General features: G+C 41.4%; 3 protein-coding genes across 10 annotated transcripts; 1 reads left to right on the forward strand and 2 right to left on the reverse strand.

Annotated features, from left to right (window-relative positions):
• Positions 1-359: 359 nt before the first annotated feature.
• On the reverse strand, positions 360-7341 carry LOC113139945 (arfaptin-1-like). Of its 4 annotated transcripts, none has more exons than XM_026323604.1 (8): positions 7181-7341; positions 5586-5649; positions 3889-3985; positions 3589-3698; positions 3283-3504; positions 2934-3091; positions 2614-2788; positions 360-2503 (listed from the first exon to the last, which is right to left on the reverse strand). In XM_026323604.1, the coding sequence occupies exons 2-8, from the start codon at positions 5637-5639 to the stop codon at positions 2348-2350; spliced, it is 972 nt and encodes a 323-aa protein (XP_026179389.1). In that variant the 5' UTR covers positions 5640-5649; positions 7181-7341; the 3' UTR covers positions 360-2347. The 4 variants fall into 4 exon arrangements, with proteins under 4 accessions (XP_026179389.1, XP_026179382.1, XP_026179405.1 ...); XM_026323597.1 differs by having other exon boundaries at positions 3874-3985; XM_026323620.1 differs by lacking the exon at positions 7181-7341 and adding an exon at positions 4852-4981 and having other exon boundaries at positions 5586-5640.
• On the forward strand, positions 5126-15729 carry LOC113139981 (sialoadhesin-like). 5 transcript variants are annotated; one of them, XM_026323694.1, is made up of 4 exons: positions 5126-5255; positions 14094-14366; positions 14448-14708; positions 14936-15729. In XM_026323694.1, the coding sequence occupies exons 2-4, from the start codon at positions 14201-14203 to the stop codon at positions 15145-15147; spliced, it is 639 nt and encodes a 212-aa protein (XP_026179479.1). In that variant the 5' UTR covers positions 5126-5255; positions 14094-14200; the 3' UTR covers positions 15148-15729. The 5 variants fall into 5 exon arrangements, with proteins under 5 accessions (XP_026179479.1, XP_026179469.1, XP_026179461.1 ...); XM_026323684.1 differs by lacking the exon at positions 5126-5255 and adding an exon at positions 12828-13006 and having other exon boundaries at positions 14128-14366; XM_026323676.1 differs by lacking the exon at positions 5126-5255 and adding an exon at positions 12881-13006.
• On the reverse strand, positions 7774-12323 carry LOC113140732 (uncharacterized). The gene is made up of 6 exons (XM_026324710.2): positions 12088-12323; positions 11215-11283; positions 10728-10880; positions 10083-10277; positions 9666-9759; positions 7774-9014 (listed from the first exon to the last, which is right to left on the reverse strand). Exons 1-6 carry the CDS (start codon positions 12194-12196, stop codon positions 8936-8938), a joined length of 699 nt encoding a protein of 232 aa, XP_026180495.1. The 5' UTR covers positions 12197-12323; the 3' UTR covers positions 7774-8935.
• Positions 15730-16564: the final 835 nt, after the last annotated feature.

Below are 16564 nucleotides of genomic sequence, written 5' to 3' on the forward strand. Positions count from 1 at the left end.
CAAAACCACAAACAGACTCAAGTCTTGTTCTAAAGTCCAACCACTGAGCCCCTCTGTTTAAAAGAAAGAAACACACACTGCATCCTAATCCTGCGGTGCGTTCACACCTGGAAAAGACCAAAAAACAACCAAAGAATCCCACAGTCCATCTTCAGGCAACATCCAAACCAACAGCACCAGACACAACCCCAGCAGTACCTTGTGAACAAACCTGAAACCAGACTCTTACAATTGTAAACATAAATAATACATTTCCCCATATTATAGAAAACCATCACCCGAGTTTATTATTTAGGTTTGGATGGTTGAAGTTCTGGGATTTTTTTTTTAAATCAAATAAAAAACATTTAAATACAAAGATCAGTCAACTCTTCTGCTTTATTAATTTGGCAGTTCTGTCATACAAACATTTTCAAGAACGTTAAAACATATTTATGCATATTTTGGTCCTTATTTTGCATTTACGATCGAAATGAAACGGAACATTACAGGTCCGTTAGCCCTTTTTAGCCCCTTGTTTTGGTCCAGTTGGTCGATATGGATTAAAATCCTTTTTAAGGTGTGAACATCAACATTTCATGGACTTTATTGCACAAACGCATCCACGGTCATTGCATAGTTGTGTTTGCTGTTGCTGAGGTAAACACAAGAGATCTTTAAGGCAGATTATGCTTTGAATAAAGTGCAAAGATGGCAGAAGCATAAAGATAGATGCATGAAGTAACAGGAGTATTTGAATTCATGATGAAATCTAATCCAACACTGCCTCAACAAAGTTGATCAACAGCTCGTTGACACAATCGGAGCAAAAACTGCACATTTAAGCTTCAGAAACACGTGGCTGTTATATCAACTACGAATGGCAACACAAATGAAACTAAACAGACTTTAGGGGCAGACAGTAAACAATAACGTTAAGTTTCCTCAGCAACGATAAAGAAAATAATGGATAACAATGTGCATCATTTCTGCAGTTGTAGAAAATAAACGGTGTACATGTGCAACTCAGCTGATTTCTTCTTTTTTTGTATCTAACTGATTATAAGATAAACTGGAGTGTGTGACAATTTTACCTTTTTTAAAGTTGTGTCTGTAGAAACTTAGTGGCTAAAGCTGAAATTTTAAAAATGCTTACAGGCTGATGACGATACAGTATCGGATTAGACACAAACAATAAAACTTTAGGTACTGATGAAATGTTGCAACCAACAAACTAAACACCATCGTCGACATACTGCAGCATTTTTTGGCATGTAGCGAATTATTGCTGTCAACGGGTTGACGAGCTTCTGCCATGTAAACCAGAATGACCAGCAGTCATCCAGAAGAGTGTGAGCAACGAAGACAATACAGACTTTGATGGAAGTAAACACTAAATTATTGGTTACTGAGGAAATAGTACCTGAGGAACTGGCTTACCACTGAAAACATTGTCAGCATACAGGAATATTTTTGGTTCTCCGTGTATTATTGGTCTGTAGATTTTGCTGAACTTGTCATGTAAAGATGGGGACGACAAATCTGAGTCCAGTTTGGATTCAGTTATCAAATCCCTTTGGATTCAGCTTTCAATATCCATGAGCTACTATAATATTTAACACACATTCACCAACAGCCAACAGTAATGATAGTGAGTGACAGTTGAAATAACCTTCTCCCATTTTGTTTGTTATTTTAACCAGTGAAAGTGATGAAAATAAAAAGATGCCATGTAAATGTTTGCTAATAAAAAGAGACTCAGCACCAGCTCTTGTGGACAGTGAAGCTGTTTTCTGCTGGTGGTGTAGAGGCCACTTTTAGTTTCTGTCTGCAGTGGTGGAGGATTTTTACAGTTCAAAGAAAGGCTTAGTGCCTCACAGAGGATTAGATGGATTTATTCCCCAACACACTGAGACAGACGCAAAGAAACGTGGAAGGGTACATACGTGTGTGCTTGGTAAACACGCCAGGAGTCACAAGTGCTGCATATATGTAAAATGATATGGCACGGAAGAAAAGAGTTCTGAGGCCGGTTTGTCCTAAATATCATCAAGAATTTAAAAAACAATGAATATCAATTGGTGATGAAATTCCCCTTTTTCTAAGCCTCTTCAGGATCTAGGAACCCATTCAGCTTCCCAAATAATTTCCATCTAAACTAACAATCTAACTTCCTGCTGGAAATCTATTGCAATTCCTCATAATCAAGTCTACTCTGGCATAAATAAAATTAAAACTACATACCTGTGTCAAATTTCACATCCACCAGAACATTTCTTGTTCAAAATTCCCAAAACATTCCCAAACTTTATCCCATGATTCCTACACCACCTCTCCATCGGCTCTATGGTGAGTTTTAGCTGTGGGGTCAACTTTCCTCCAGCCATGAGGGGGCGTCCACGCTGGGGCTTCTCATGTGTTCGTCGACCTTTTGGCTGTTATGCTCCAGGAAGCGGTGACACGATAAACTGTGAGCTGCCACGGCGCTGTGGAGCAGCCATAACTGGTTATGGAGGACTTTGACCTGTGGGCAGTGAACAACAAGGATGGATTTACCAACTCCAAACCAGCAGGAATGTGACACTTAGACATAACGTGAAGCCTTTTCTCTCTGGTCCCATCACTCCCTCGTACCTTGTGCTCCTCCAGCAGCTTGATTTTAACGGACAGGTCATCTCTGATCTTCTGGTACTTCTCCCTCTGGGACTGGAAGTCCTTCTGGGCCTGCTCCAGTTTGGGGACGGTGGTGGCATCACGGGGCCCGAGGTTCAACTCCTCCAAGTCGATTCGGTACGCATCATATTCGACTCTGAAAGATGGAGGTTCACATGGTAATCCACAGCAGAGGCCTCCAACACACATTAGTACTGTGGATCCTTTTGTTAGACCTGTAGGGTACTCGTTTTCTTTGTGTCATACCTTACTCAGTCCTGTGAGTCTTGTGTTCCACCCACCTGGCAGCCTCGTACTGCTTGACGTTGATCATGGTGTCCTCGATGGTTTTGTTGACCAGCGTGTTCATATCGGAGGTGAAGGTGTTGATGGCCGCCGTCAATGTCTCGCCGCTTTTCGACAGAAACTTCTGAGCCTCTGCGTTTGCACCAAACGCCACCTGGTTTAGGTCAGTGATGAAAGTAACATGAACTAGAAGAATATTTTGAGGTTCTCATCAGGTAAAATCACAGACTAAGACATGTTGAAGCTAATGCTGCTAAAAACTGCAAAAACAAATCGAAGCCTTTTCGGACCTTTTCGTTGGATCTTCAGATCCCTGGTAATATTAACATGTAACCCGTCACTCACATGCAGTGCCGGCGTTTTGATGCTGAGCTCGGTGAAAGTATCCCCCAGTGTCTTCTGGGTAACTGTCATTTGAGCGAGCTGATTGGCCACCGTCTGGGCCAGCTTGGTCACGTCATTGTAGCGTTGTCGGTCGTCTCTGAGCATCTCGAGGCGAGACTCCAGTTCCAGATCCACCGTACGAGACCCACGGCCGAGCTTCTCGGCCAGAGCCTGTTTGGTACACTGCAGACACACAGCCAGTGCCGATCAAACCGATTGATTATCACCAATAAACATCAATCACAGGTCTGGTCGGGCTCCTCTCACCTTAAATGTGGTGATGCTCCACTTACGGACTTTCTCCAGCTTCTCACTGGCCAGGTTCTTGTTGTTTGCTTGGACAACCACAGGTCCACTGTCTGGTGTCACTGTGGAGTCTGTAGGGGTCAAAGGTCAAAACTGACATTAACTTCAGCTGAATCCCATCAGAAAGTCTAATTCATTTACTGGGTTTGCAGATTATCTTTAACTGGGAATTCAAACAATCATTGTGGTTCAATGTTGTAGTGAAGATTAGTTCACATGAAAGAAAAATCACAGAAAGATTTGCACCTCTCACTATTTCACCTTTGCCCTGCCCTGTTTCCATGGAAACCTCTGGCATTTCCTCAGCTGGACAGGAAGTGACATCGTTGTCTGTGTGGTTGTCATGACTGTTTGCTTCCTGTAAAGACAAAGTCCCACAGGTGAGTCGGAGTGGCTCAGTCAGCTCCTCGCACAGGTGCGTTACCTGAACGCAGCATGAGGCGGGGGACAGTGGAAAGGTCAAAGGTCACACGTCAAAGCAACCTGACAACACATGGGAGGATCACCGTGGGAACTGAAGCTTACAGTGGCCAATCAGAGCCAAGATCAAAAGGTTGTGAGGTTGGCATGGAGGTGACAGACACCTGTTGTGATTGGCAGCAGGAAAAAGAGGTCAGAGGTCACAGACAGGAACCAGTCACCTGACCCAGATGTCAGGTAATGACACACACATTTATACTTCTACCTTTGTGAGGACCCTCAGAGACATAACACATTCCCTGACCACAACATCTGCCAGGTCTAGTCCTCCCCTGGTTCTCACCTGTAAAATCAAATGTTAATCATGGCCACTCGTTTTGCATTTGTGGCTCCATTTACTAGTTTCCATTTCTTCTTTCTGTGGATATACTGACCCCAAACGCTTCAGCATACCACCACCCTGATCCACAGGTTTAATCTGGGTGGGGAAAGTACAAGGTGCCTTTGAGAAAGGCAACTAGATCGGACTGTGGGTGTACAGGGACGCTTATATAGTTTAGGCTGCTGTCTTATATCTTTCACTTTAGTTTTATTCTCATATACTGCATGTTTGTTGTACTTCTACTGTATTTCTCCTGCTTCCAGGCTTTAGCTTAGCTTTGTTTAGCATAATCAACTGTGTTCTTCACTGCAGCTCTGCACACAGGTGCTGCGATCAGAGCAGCAGGACCAGTCCTGTTACCTGCCGTCACTGTGACCATCTTATCCAACACAAACACTTCACTCTCCATTTCATCCACTCACTGTCACTGTTTATCGCTCCCGTTTGTCTCTGGTGTCGTGACAGCTGCTGATAACATTGTAGGAGCTGTTAGCTGCTGTGGCTGCTCCTGTTCCTTTATGTAACTGGTTGCATAATCTGCGTGTGGAATATCTGTAAAGAACAAATAAATCAAGCGCATGTCTGTTTTATATTTGATTCAGGGCCGGGCAGGGAAATTATTAATAAGTCCCACGATAAGAAAGTGATGAGTAATTCTGAATAAGTGCATCTGTTCTGCACAAACAGACGTCAGTGACTGGGTTATGCAGCATCATCCTGTCAAACGTCCGCACAGGACGATGAACTGGTTTGTGGAAATGGTTTGGATTTTAAAGCTTCTAAACAGAGACAGGACACCCAACAAACCTTGTTCCACCAGGTGAAGGTAAGGTAAAAGTCACTCCTCAGGTTTTACTGCAGTAACAGTAGAAATACCACAGAGTAAAACTCCTCTGTTCCAGGTAAAAGTCCTGCATTCCAAATATTACTACAGTACTTCTAATTTGAAGTACTTTATATACCGCTGGGTAGCTGACGTTAACTACCTTATTTACTTCTAATTTGAAGTACTTTATATACCGCTGGGTAGCTGACGTTAACTACCTTATATACCTCTAATTTGAAGTACTTAATATACCACTGTGGTATCGAGATGCTGTGTGCAGTGAGAGAAGTAGCAGAGCAAACTGAGCAACAGAGGTTTTCATTGTCTCACCCTGGGAGGATTTTCTTCCTCTGTGACGCCTCCTCTCTGCTCCATCACCTCCATCCTCTTCTTCCTTCAGACAGTAAAAAACAAAACATCTTTTAATACACTCTGTAAGAAGTAGTTTACGTACTGAGAATAAATAGACACAAAACAACCCAACCCACAAAATGTTTTTGTGCCTCACAGATTTCAAGTCCTGGTTTTATAATCTGTCTCATTGCTGTCATCTGTCTCCACCTAGTGGCCATTTAAAGTTTCTGCCTGATCTTCAAAATAAAAGTCTGAGTGGTTTTAGAGCGGAGGTCTCCAACCCTGGTCCTTGAGCACTACTGTCCTGCAGGTTTTCCAACTATCCCTGCCCTTCCAGTTTCTAATTGTCTGAACACACCAGATCCAGGTAATCAGCAGTAGGTAGGGCCAGGATTGGAGACCCCTGGTTTAGAGTTTGTAAAACTAAAAGCCAAATGATATGATCAAGTCTGTATCTGTCCAGAGACAACATGCCAAAGGCAGTCATTTTCAAGCAGCTCACAAGAAAAACATGCTCAGACTAGTCAGCAGCGTTTCATCAGACCCTTCCCATGTGATGAAAGGAGAATATAAACTCTAGTCCTCTAAGAGGCGCTACAGAGTCCCTCAGTTTAGGAAGAACAGGCCGAAAAACTCCTCTGGACATCAGCTCATACAGCTGCTCAATCAGCATCAGACTGGGAAGAAACATGTTCTGCCATTGTAAATAATTATACCTGTAATGTCTTTATAGTGTCCTGGCATCTGATTTCACAGAAAAATACCAGGAATAATTGACCAGTCAGGACATGTTTTCACTTCATGACTAATGTGAGTCAACCCAAGGAAACAAGCCCCAGCCCTGTTTTAATGCTCAGACTATCAGTATTATCAGCCTCTGTTGTTCAGATGATCCAAACCACCTCAAAAACAAACAACAAACAAACAAAACAAACCTCAGAGTCACTGAGGCGTCTGCTGTAACTTCCCCTAACACTTTAATTCGAGCAAGTGCAAAGTGCATGATGGGTAATAAGGGGTGAACTTTGACCTCTCGCGTTGCAGCCTAAGAATAGTGTTAAAAAACAAGCCACACTGAGGAGGTAAATTCTAGTGAATAAAAATAATCATCAATAACGATGAGAGGAAGAAATAAAACTGATGCTAATCCAATAACATCAATACAACAACTGGAGAAAACATCAAAAGCTTTTTACCTGCTTCATGTTTGTTTATTATTATTATTTATATTCAGGTAGCAACAATAAAAGACACAGAGGTGCCAGTTTATTAGGTACACCTCATGCTGCTTTTGTTTCTTGTGTTTTAGTTCCCACAGATCAACAGTAGAAGAAGCTACAGCCTGTACTAACATGGAGACAAATGTTGTTTTTGTGTTTGTGTTGTTTCTTTCATCTCTGCCTCTAAAACCTGCCCCGACACGACACAAACGGAGTAAACTGTGTTTAAACATCGACAATCGATGATTCTGATCAGTTCCTGTGTTAAAAACAAACAAATACGTGTTTGTTTGTTTTTAACGAGGTGAGACCAACAACAAACACCCAAACGAGAGTTCAACTTGTTTTTACCTTCGCAGCCTTAAAAACACAAACTCCTCCTTTTCCTTCTTCGTCGATTCCTCGGTTTCTCTTCCTTTCGTCCGTTTTTGCGTTAATTCCTCATTTACAAACGTCAGAAACCGAAAACTAAAAACTTCACAAGCTAAAGCAGCACCCGGAAGTGTTTTCTGCCGCTGTTCGGTTTACTGCCTTGGGCTCGCCGGAGGGGCGGTGACAGTTAAACGGCGTCAACATCACCGACGCCGAACAAACGGACGGCGCCGGTTTTCTGAACAAGCACACCAAAAATGATTTCAAAATAAAACTCAAAATACGAAAAACAAATATTTTTATTTTCTAGTTTTTCCTTATATTCTTTCCTTTCTGGAAAACCAAATCCACAGTTTTTGTAACGTTGTTATTAAGAAATACTATTTTTAAAACAATTTACTGTTTTAACAAAATCTGCACCATCACAAAGAACTTCCCTATATGTGGAAACCTAGTTTAAATCTAATACATGAAGTTCTTATTCTTAAATTCATTAAATATTTATAAATGTAAACATTGTATATATATATGTATATATGTGCATGTATATTGACTTTCTTGAATAGTCTGGGTTATAGGACAAGATTAATAAACTTTATTAATTCCTGAAGGGAAATTCAGGTAGTAAATGTAATAAGTACTAAGCAGTAAAAGTATTCAGTTCCTTCTCTGCTCCATCACGATGTAGTGACGGGGATGGTCCGCATATTCCAGGATGGTCTCTACCTTTGTCAGTGAGCATCTCTCCACCACAGCCTCCAGTGAGTCCAGTCACTGAACCAGCTGTTCGCACCAGTTTGACCAGCTGCTTTTCATCCTTCTGCTTTATGCTGCTTCCCCAGCAGACTGCAGCATAAAACTGCACACTGGCTGCCATAGTGTGGTAAAACATATGCATATGTCCAGGAACAATATTCAGTACAATATATACAACATGTTAATATTTGACTCATTTTCTCTCCTTTTTGTTTATATATATATTTTACATAACACCTTTATGGATATTAATTCCAACAGGCAGGACAAACAGGTTGACAAAACATTTGGCCCCTGAAATAACCAGCAACTGAATGAAATGTATGAAGAGGTTTGTGTTCTTCACTATGGACCTGAACATAGGGAATGAAGTACAAAGTAATGAACAGAATACTTATATACTGAGTCTGCATACTGTGTCTGTGCATTTCCATAATGAGAACACCAGAGGTCTCCCTAGACCACCCAGGGATTATGAAGCCTCAGACCAGCACATCATGGTGAACATACCAGGCATGAATAAGGAGCAAAGAGAGAAGTGAGACTATACCAATCAGTCTCCCTTCAAAAACCTTCCTCCAGCCTGTGATTGGTCTGCAGGGGGAGATATTAACCAATCAGGTTTACATATTTGGTCCTACCAACAGGAGCAATTAAGAGAGAGAGGAGGGGGGACAGCCAGGAGTGGTAACACAGAACATAGCCCTGCTGTGCTAACACTGTAACAGCTATGAATCTGCCTCAAACCACTCCTGGTCTAAATAGATCAAATCATTTATATCCATCCATTATTTATACCTACTTAGTCCTGATTTAGTGTCACAGGGATCTGCAGGAGCCTAAAATAATTCATATAATTTAAATAAAAACATGATGTTTCTAGTAAGGCAGACTCCATCTGTCATTTAAAAGTAGGAGGATTTTTCCAAGATTCACTGGTCTGAGGTCAAACCATTTCCCACAGCAACATCCAGTCCTTCAGCCGTGGTTTACTCGGGGTCGTGCAGCGACTCCACAAACTTCTACTGAGACTCCATCACAGTCTTTGGTTAGTTTTCTGTGGAGAGGCCAATTAACACAATGTCACTTCAACAGATAATCGGCAGGAAGTTTGAGTCATTGTTTTAACTTTAGTTCCATTAAAATACTTTTAAGTTGTAGAACAGAAAAAACACATTTCATTATTCTTGTCCAGTTGTTGCTGTGAAATATTAAAACATGTGACGTCATTAAGGCCCAAAAGGTTTTTAATGGAAACCACATGAGGAGCCAGCAACAACTGAAACATGACAAAGGATCCCAGCTCTACATGACTTTTTAGTTAGTGCTCACAAACCAGAACATTTAAGAGTCACATGTCAATAAATGTCCAGGAAACCTGAGCACTGGTGTCAAACCTCAGATCTGCTGCTTTAAAAGTAAAAGTAAAGGTTATTGTGCAAAAAGCAGCTTCCTGGTTGATATTTAACATTTCACACTCACATTGAGCTTCACTGCACTGAAACCAGCTAGAATCCAGTTTATTGTCTGGATGTGTTTATCTGACCCTGACCCTCCCCTGCACCTGTATTTGTATGACTGAACCAGAGGGTTTGTCTTCTACCTGCCTGTTGTTGGAGGGTTGGAAGCTTTTGTCAGGAAACAATCTGGGAGAAAATCAACTGAAAATAGTTTTTCTTAATATCATTGATGCAAAACTTTTCCTCACCCTGTAGGACAGTCCTCTGGTGTGTTGTCTCTGGGTGTTGGTGAATCCAGAGGGACCCCTTCGATGGCGTTTTCCTGGTCTGGTCTCTGGGCTTCTGCAAAACAGTTTTGTCCTGTCAAATGTCAACATTTATGACTTTTCTCTCAGCTACAGTATAATCCATGTTAGGAGACTAAACACACAGTTCAGGTACAGATCAGCCTGAGTGTTAAATAAAAAGTTAACATTACTTGTTGATGTGTGACAGGACACAGACTCTTCTCTCCACCTCAACACAACAATAACAAACTACCTCCTGCCTTCAAACAGCACGTTGGCATGAATCACTAAATATCACACTCATGTTTACATATTCAAGAATCACCCCTGGAACAAGGTTAATGTCGAGACATTTGGGAGAAGAAATAACCGACTCACGTTTTGCACATTTCTTTCTGCAGCAGATGATGATGAGGAGGACGAGGACAAAGACGAGGACGCCGGCGACGAAGAGAGCAACGACGCCGGAGATGGTAGCAACAACGGTGACAGTGAAGGTGGCGAAGACAAAGAATACGAAAACACCTGCACTTCCACCAATAATCGGGTCTGTTTTCCCATCTTTGATGGTGCCTGAAGAATGAGAGAGAGTGAGATGAGCACAGGGAGATAAAGATGAAGCTCTGCTGACTTTAGTTTCCACTTCTTTAACATTTGTATATTTATTGTGCTACTTAAACATTTTCTGTGAAGGTTGGTGGGGCCAGTCCACTGTATGTGTGTGTGTGTGTGTGTGTGTGTGTGTGTGTGTGTATATATATATATATATATATATATATATATATATATCTCAGCTGCACTCTGACACAGCTCAGTCCACCTGAGATGTTAATGAAACACATCAATGAAACGTTATGAAGCAGCTGCTTGGCTCCGTATGAATTTCAGGGAGTCTGGTTCATCTCTAATGTTTAGGACTGATCAGTTCTGTCGTCACCTGAAGGTCAGTCACTGCATATTCAAGAAACACCACTGGAACAAGGTTAATGTCAAGACATTTGGGAGAAGAAATAACCGACTTACGTTTTGCACAATTCTTTCTGTAGCAGTTGATGATGAGGACGAGGACGAGGACAAAGACGAGGAGGACGATGCCAGCTATGATCATGACAGGAAGTGGATTAAAACGTATAATATAACACCCAATTATCCTTTCTTCCCAGTCTGTGATGGTGCCTGAAGAATAAGAGAGAGTGAGATGAGCACAGGGAGATAAAGATGAAGCTCTGCTGACTTTAGTTTCCACTTCTTTAACATTTGTATATTTATTGTGCTACTTAAACATTTTCTGTGAAATATTATTTCACTTTCCAGCTGCTCCTGTTTCACTCAGTCCCATCTGTCCTTATGTTCTCAGTCCCATCGGACAGATGGGACTGAGAACATAAGGACAGATGGGACTGAGAACATAAGGACATTATGTTCTCAAACAAATGCTGTGACTCTGAATTGTGGTTTTACAAAAGCAGAACAGATAAAACTTATTTCTGGAAACGCAGAAGTTACTTACTGGATTCTGTCACGTTGGTCGTGTTATTAACTGTAGTCGGACTGGATGTGGGATCAGTCCCTGTCTGGTCTGTTAAATGTGCATCAACACAAAGCAGCATTAAGTTACTGTGAATGTACTGACAGACAGCAAAGTGTATGTGCAGTGTATCATCCCACTGAAGCTGCACTCTGACACAGCTCAGTCCACCTGAGATGTTAATGAAACATATCAATGAAACGTTATGAAACAGCTGCTTGGCTCCGTATGAATTTCAGGGATGATAAAAACCTAATTTAGAAATACTGTGAAAATGAATTGATGTAGTTTAAGAACAAAAGGTCCTGATTCCTCTCAGCACAATGACACATGTAACAGAAAATGAGATGAAATGAGTGTTTGTATGTTCCTGTGTTTAAAACAAGCCACTTCTGGCTGAATAATCAACTGATTTATCTGTCGTCTGCACAAGAACCGTAGTGATCAGCTGATCAACATAATATTACTCAGCACCTGAGATTGATCACTGACTAATCATTTCTGTAGTTTTACACAAACCACTGTTTTGGTTTCAGGGCTCTGAAATGTGAGAAGTTGTTGTTTCCATTTGTTGCTTATAAATCGATAATCGATATGCTGTGGAGGAACGACTTTGTTGTTCATTTATCACAGAATAACACTCATGTCATAAAGGTAAACTAACTTTTACACTAACTTATGCTAACGCTATTAGCTCATCAGAAGCTAGCTGCTAGCTTAGCAGTTAGCTGTCATTACACATCAAAACAAACTTTTCTTGGACTAAAAACGACCCGAGTCAAGTTCGTTAAAGAAACAAAGCAGAAACTGACGTGAACCATGTGAAGGTTTAGTCAGTCTGACAGATCGACTCACCACCGACTGTCTGTGGTGACGTTAGCCCCATGAGGACAACAGACACGAGCCCGAACATGCACAACTGTCCCGGTGACCAGGTGTGTTTGAAACCCTCAGGTATCACCATGGCGGAGGAGAAACACACTACAGTCAAGTCCCTGTGGCTATAAGGTGCCGAAACAGCGTCGATGTTTTGAAGCGGAAGTGTCGCTGAGGATCTCTGCCTCGGCACGAACCAAAATCACGTGACCGCTGCCAGCGAGGCCCCTTTATGTCACATGACGCGTCGAGCTGCTCACACAGCAGACAGACATAGAAAAGTAGCTGAAAGTAGCTGCTGCTGCAGGTGCAGTGGGAACTGGACAAGATACGCCTCACATGATGTATTTAAAAAGAAAAACACACATAACTAAAATTATGCATCAAATTAAATGTGTTGAATAGTTTTTTAAACTGAGTCCGACACAGGGGGTTCCTAATAAACTGGTTCTCAAACGCATCTACCTACTGAACTTCCCTTTGGAGATTAATAAAGTGGTTTCATCTCATCCCATCTATGCCAACAAACGCACTATAAACAAACCTGCACTCATGGTTCTCAAAGCTGCTCCAACATCAGGACTAAAACGTTCCAGCTCAGTAAGTTTATAAAAGAACAGAAGTTAAAAGGATGTTAATTGTTCAGTTCTTGCCTGCAGTGCTCCTGAAGCATCTGCACCTGTTATTCTTCTCCACTCATTTATTCAGGTGTTTTCTTTAATGTCTCATGTTGTACGGTGTAAAAAGCTGCTGTGTTTTCTAACCTGCCCTTTTTTTTGGTGTCGTTCATGAATGTGGCTTTAGAATCAGGATGTGGGTAGTTTGAGTGAAACTGAATTAGAGAAAGGCAAACATCACCAATGCAGGATGGAAATTACGAGCCTGTTCCAAGTAATGTGTAAGAAATGTAACTTTTTAAAAACATAATATATAATAAGGAGTTTTCTCCTTTAATGTAGTTAATTTGAATTTGATGATGATTAATTTACAATATTTCAGCCTTAACACAGTCTATTGTTCTCTAGTTGGTTCTCTCAGATTTATTCCAATGTGCTGATGTGATTATTGTTTTGTAAAACTTGACTTGATTGAAATATTGTGTGTTGTCAGATTATCATTAAATACTTTCAGCTCATTTTTCTGAGCTACTGCTTTTAGATCTATTAACTCTGAACAAGCGTTTTGGCTGCGTGACCTTAACCATCACATGTAAATACAAGATTTGAAAACGTTTGCATTGAATGTAATCTGGGGTTTGATTATTTTAATATTATTGTTGTTTATCTGGGGTGTTATATATGAGCGGTCGTGTGTGTGGGGACGGTGGTGTTTCATATCAGATACACAAAAACCAACTGTTGCCTGTTTGTTGCATCATCTTTCCGTTTTGTACTACACACAAAAGAAAAGCAGGTCTGCAAAAAGTCACAAGGATGTTTAGATGTTTGCTACCAGTGTGGGAAGAATCACAGTCAGTACTGATGCAGTGGTCCTGTGTTCTTATCGACTGCCAGTCAGAGTTGACTTGTTGAAGTTGGGATATTTCTTTCTATGTTCAGAGACAGTGAGAAGAAGGAACTGTTTCCTCTCAGCCACGTCAGTGATACTTTAATGGCTTTTACTGAACATTCAGCTGACTTGTACAGGATCTGTGTGTAGAAACAGGCTGATGAGTGACAGGTTCATGTACGTCTGTTATTTACAGCTTCATGCAGATTAGAGTGGAAACCCCCAAACATCATTTAATTTAAGACAAATGTTTACTGGATTATTTAGATTTTTAATCTGTGGTATTTCTACTGTTACTGCAGTAAAGGAGCTGAGTACTTCTTTGAGTACATTGAAAGTACGCAGCCTGTGTACTGTGACAGTCAGATGCAGTACGTTCTCAAAGGAAAAACACATGAGGTTTAGTGTTTCTGTTCATAAAATACCACAAAGGGTCAGATTCATGTTTCAGTCTGTTGTATCATCTGTTGTCAAAGCCACAGTTTCCACACTGAGCATCCATCCTGACAGATCTCAGTTCTTCCGGTATGAGACCTTCACTCTGAGCTGTGCGGTGCCGGGAACCTTCAGTGAGTGGAAAGTGATGAGGAACACCTCCTCTTTTTCACTGGTTCCATGTGAGGTCGGCTGGGGTCGCCCAGAAGGCTCCTCCTGCATTGTTAAGGGCGTCTACACATCAGACACTGGACTGTACTGGTGTGAGTCTGAGCAGGGGGAGCACAGCAACGTCCTCAACATCACAGTGAACAGTGAGTTTGCAGTGTTTTAGTCAGACTGTGGACACAGGAAGTCCATAATCAGGGACCATGGTTTGCTTTCCTGTATTTCAGTTGATGAGGTGATCCTGGAGGTCCCTGCACTCCCCGTGACAGAGGGTGGTGAAGTGGTTCTTCGCTGCTCCTTCAAGCAAAGATACGCACCGAAGTCGGCGTCTGACTTCAACGCTTCGTTCTTCAGGGACGGCGTTTTCATCGGCACGCAGCCTGAAGGAAAGATGGTCCTTAAACCCGTGTCAGAGTCTGACGAAGGTTTCTACAAGTGTGAACACCCCACAGAAGGACAGTCACCACAGAGCTTCCTGGCTGTCAGAGGTGAGGAGTCGGTTTGTTGTCTGCATGCATGTGTGGAAGGTCGACACGTGTCTGAGGCAAAGCTGTAATGGAGACAGGACTCGTCTCAGAGGTTCAGGGGTCGGAGTCTCTGTATGAACGATTAGACCTTCCACATACTGTCTCTACCCAGAAGCCCCTGCAGTGGGAAACATGACCCCATGAAAATCACATCTCATCACATTATTGTGATATTTTCTTCTTCACAGTCCAGGATCAGCCCAACACTGTCAGTCCTCCTCCTCCTCCTCCTCCTGTGGTCATGTCCCTTCCCAAGCTGGTGTGCACCGTCCTGCTGTTCAGCCTCTACACCGTCATCATGGTGGTGTGTATATGTATCTACAGGAAGTGGGCTCGAGGTAAGAGCACCTCCAAACATCCCAGTGATCGTAGAATCTGTAGAAGACAATCTAGACAGTAAACAAAGTGCAGGTGACGTCAGTGTGTGACAGAAACTAACACAACAGGAAGAAGTGAAAATCAAACACTGTGGCGCCCCCTGCCTGTGGTCAGGTGACAGGTGTTGTCATTAGCAGCAGGGAGGAGACGGGGTTGAAACAGGAAACACTGAACACTTGTCTTTGTATTTCCTGCTGCTGATGTGGACAAATGTTCAATTCACTGAAAAACCTTCTGGTTTTCCTGCAGCTCGAGCTGATGCTAAGAGACGCTCTGGGAGTCTCTAACTGGGCTGATGATGATGAAGATGATGGAGATGAAGATATGTGTGTATATAATGTTTATAAATGTTCAGGTCACTGCTGCATCTGCTGAGCTTTATTTTTATATTTGTACCTTTACAAAGTGTTTGTTTATCACTGACGATGCAGCAGTTTGTCTGTTTTTACTGAAGCTTTTGGTTCTGACATTAAATCACAGCAGTATAATTAATTGATATGAATATAAATGATGTCTCCCAAAACAGAAAACACACAGTTTTTGTTTGTTTTGTAAACCATAAACACTCACGATGAGACGTAAATAATAAAATGAATAAAATGTGTTCACCCATATATCCTTCATTACACAGGCAGCTTACAGCAGCTTTTGCCCCATGTTGTTCACACTGTGACAATGTGGGGACAATGTGGGGCTCCAGTTACACACCAACCAAACCTCATGTTTCTGTGCCTGAACACACAGCAGGCACTTTACAGTTACGTCTTCTGGTGTTTGACATGCACTGTGTTTGTTTAAAATGACACCTTTTTAAAAAATTCAAACATGGACAGACTGATCTCATATAGAAGAGTTTTCTGTTTCTCAGGCGTCATTAGTGAAGGATCAGAATTTATGTTGCATGCTTGAAAGTGGGGAACACAAAATATTTTTTCTTCTTAAATTCACAATATTTATATAAAAAGACAAATCTGAACCAATAATGAAGAAAAACTACTAGTGATGGGAATTCCGGCGCTTTTTAAAGAACCGGCTCTTTCGGCTCCCAAGTGGCTCTTCAGATTTTTTGGTGCTTAAATTAAATTAAATTATTACCAACAATAATGTAAAGTTATGCTAAATATGAATTACTAATGTAAAAAAACATGCACTATATGAAATGTTTATTAGATAAATACACCTTTATTTATACACTCTACAGAGTGATAAAAAATAAAGTAGAAAGTGTAAAAACAAATGTTTTAACTATTTACAAATGACCTAAACTAATTAAACTATTTTAAACTTTTGGCTTTTTACTACTAAACAAATTTAAAGTGAAACAACACACAGAAGCTTACAGAATCACACTACAAAATATAAATTAAAATGTGTAAAACCATAAGAAAAAGTTTTCTCCTTCAGTGGAGACTGGCATTGAGAAAAACCAAGTGCCTCAG

This window comes from Mastacembelus armatus, chromosome 18 (genome assembly GCF_900324485.2).
Source record: "Mastacembelus armatus chromosome 18, fMasArm1.2, whole genome shotgun sequence".
Taxonomy (NCBI): Eukaryota; Metazoa; Chordata; class Actinopteri; order Synbranchiformes; family Mastacembelidae; genus Mastacembelus; species Mastacembelus armatus.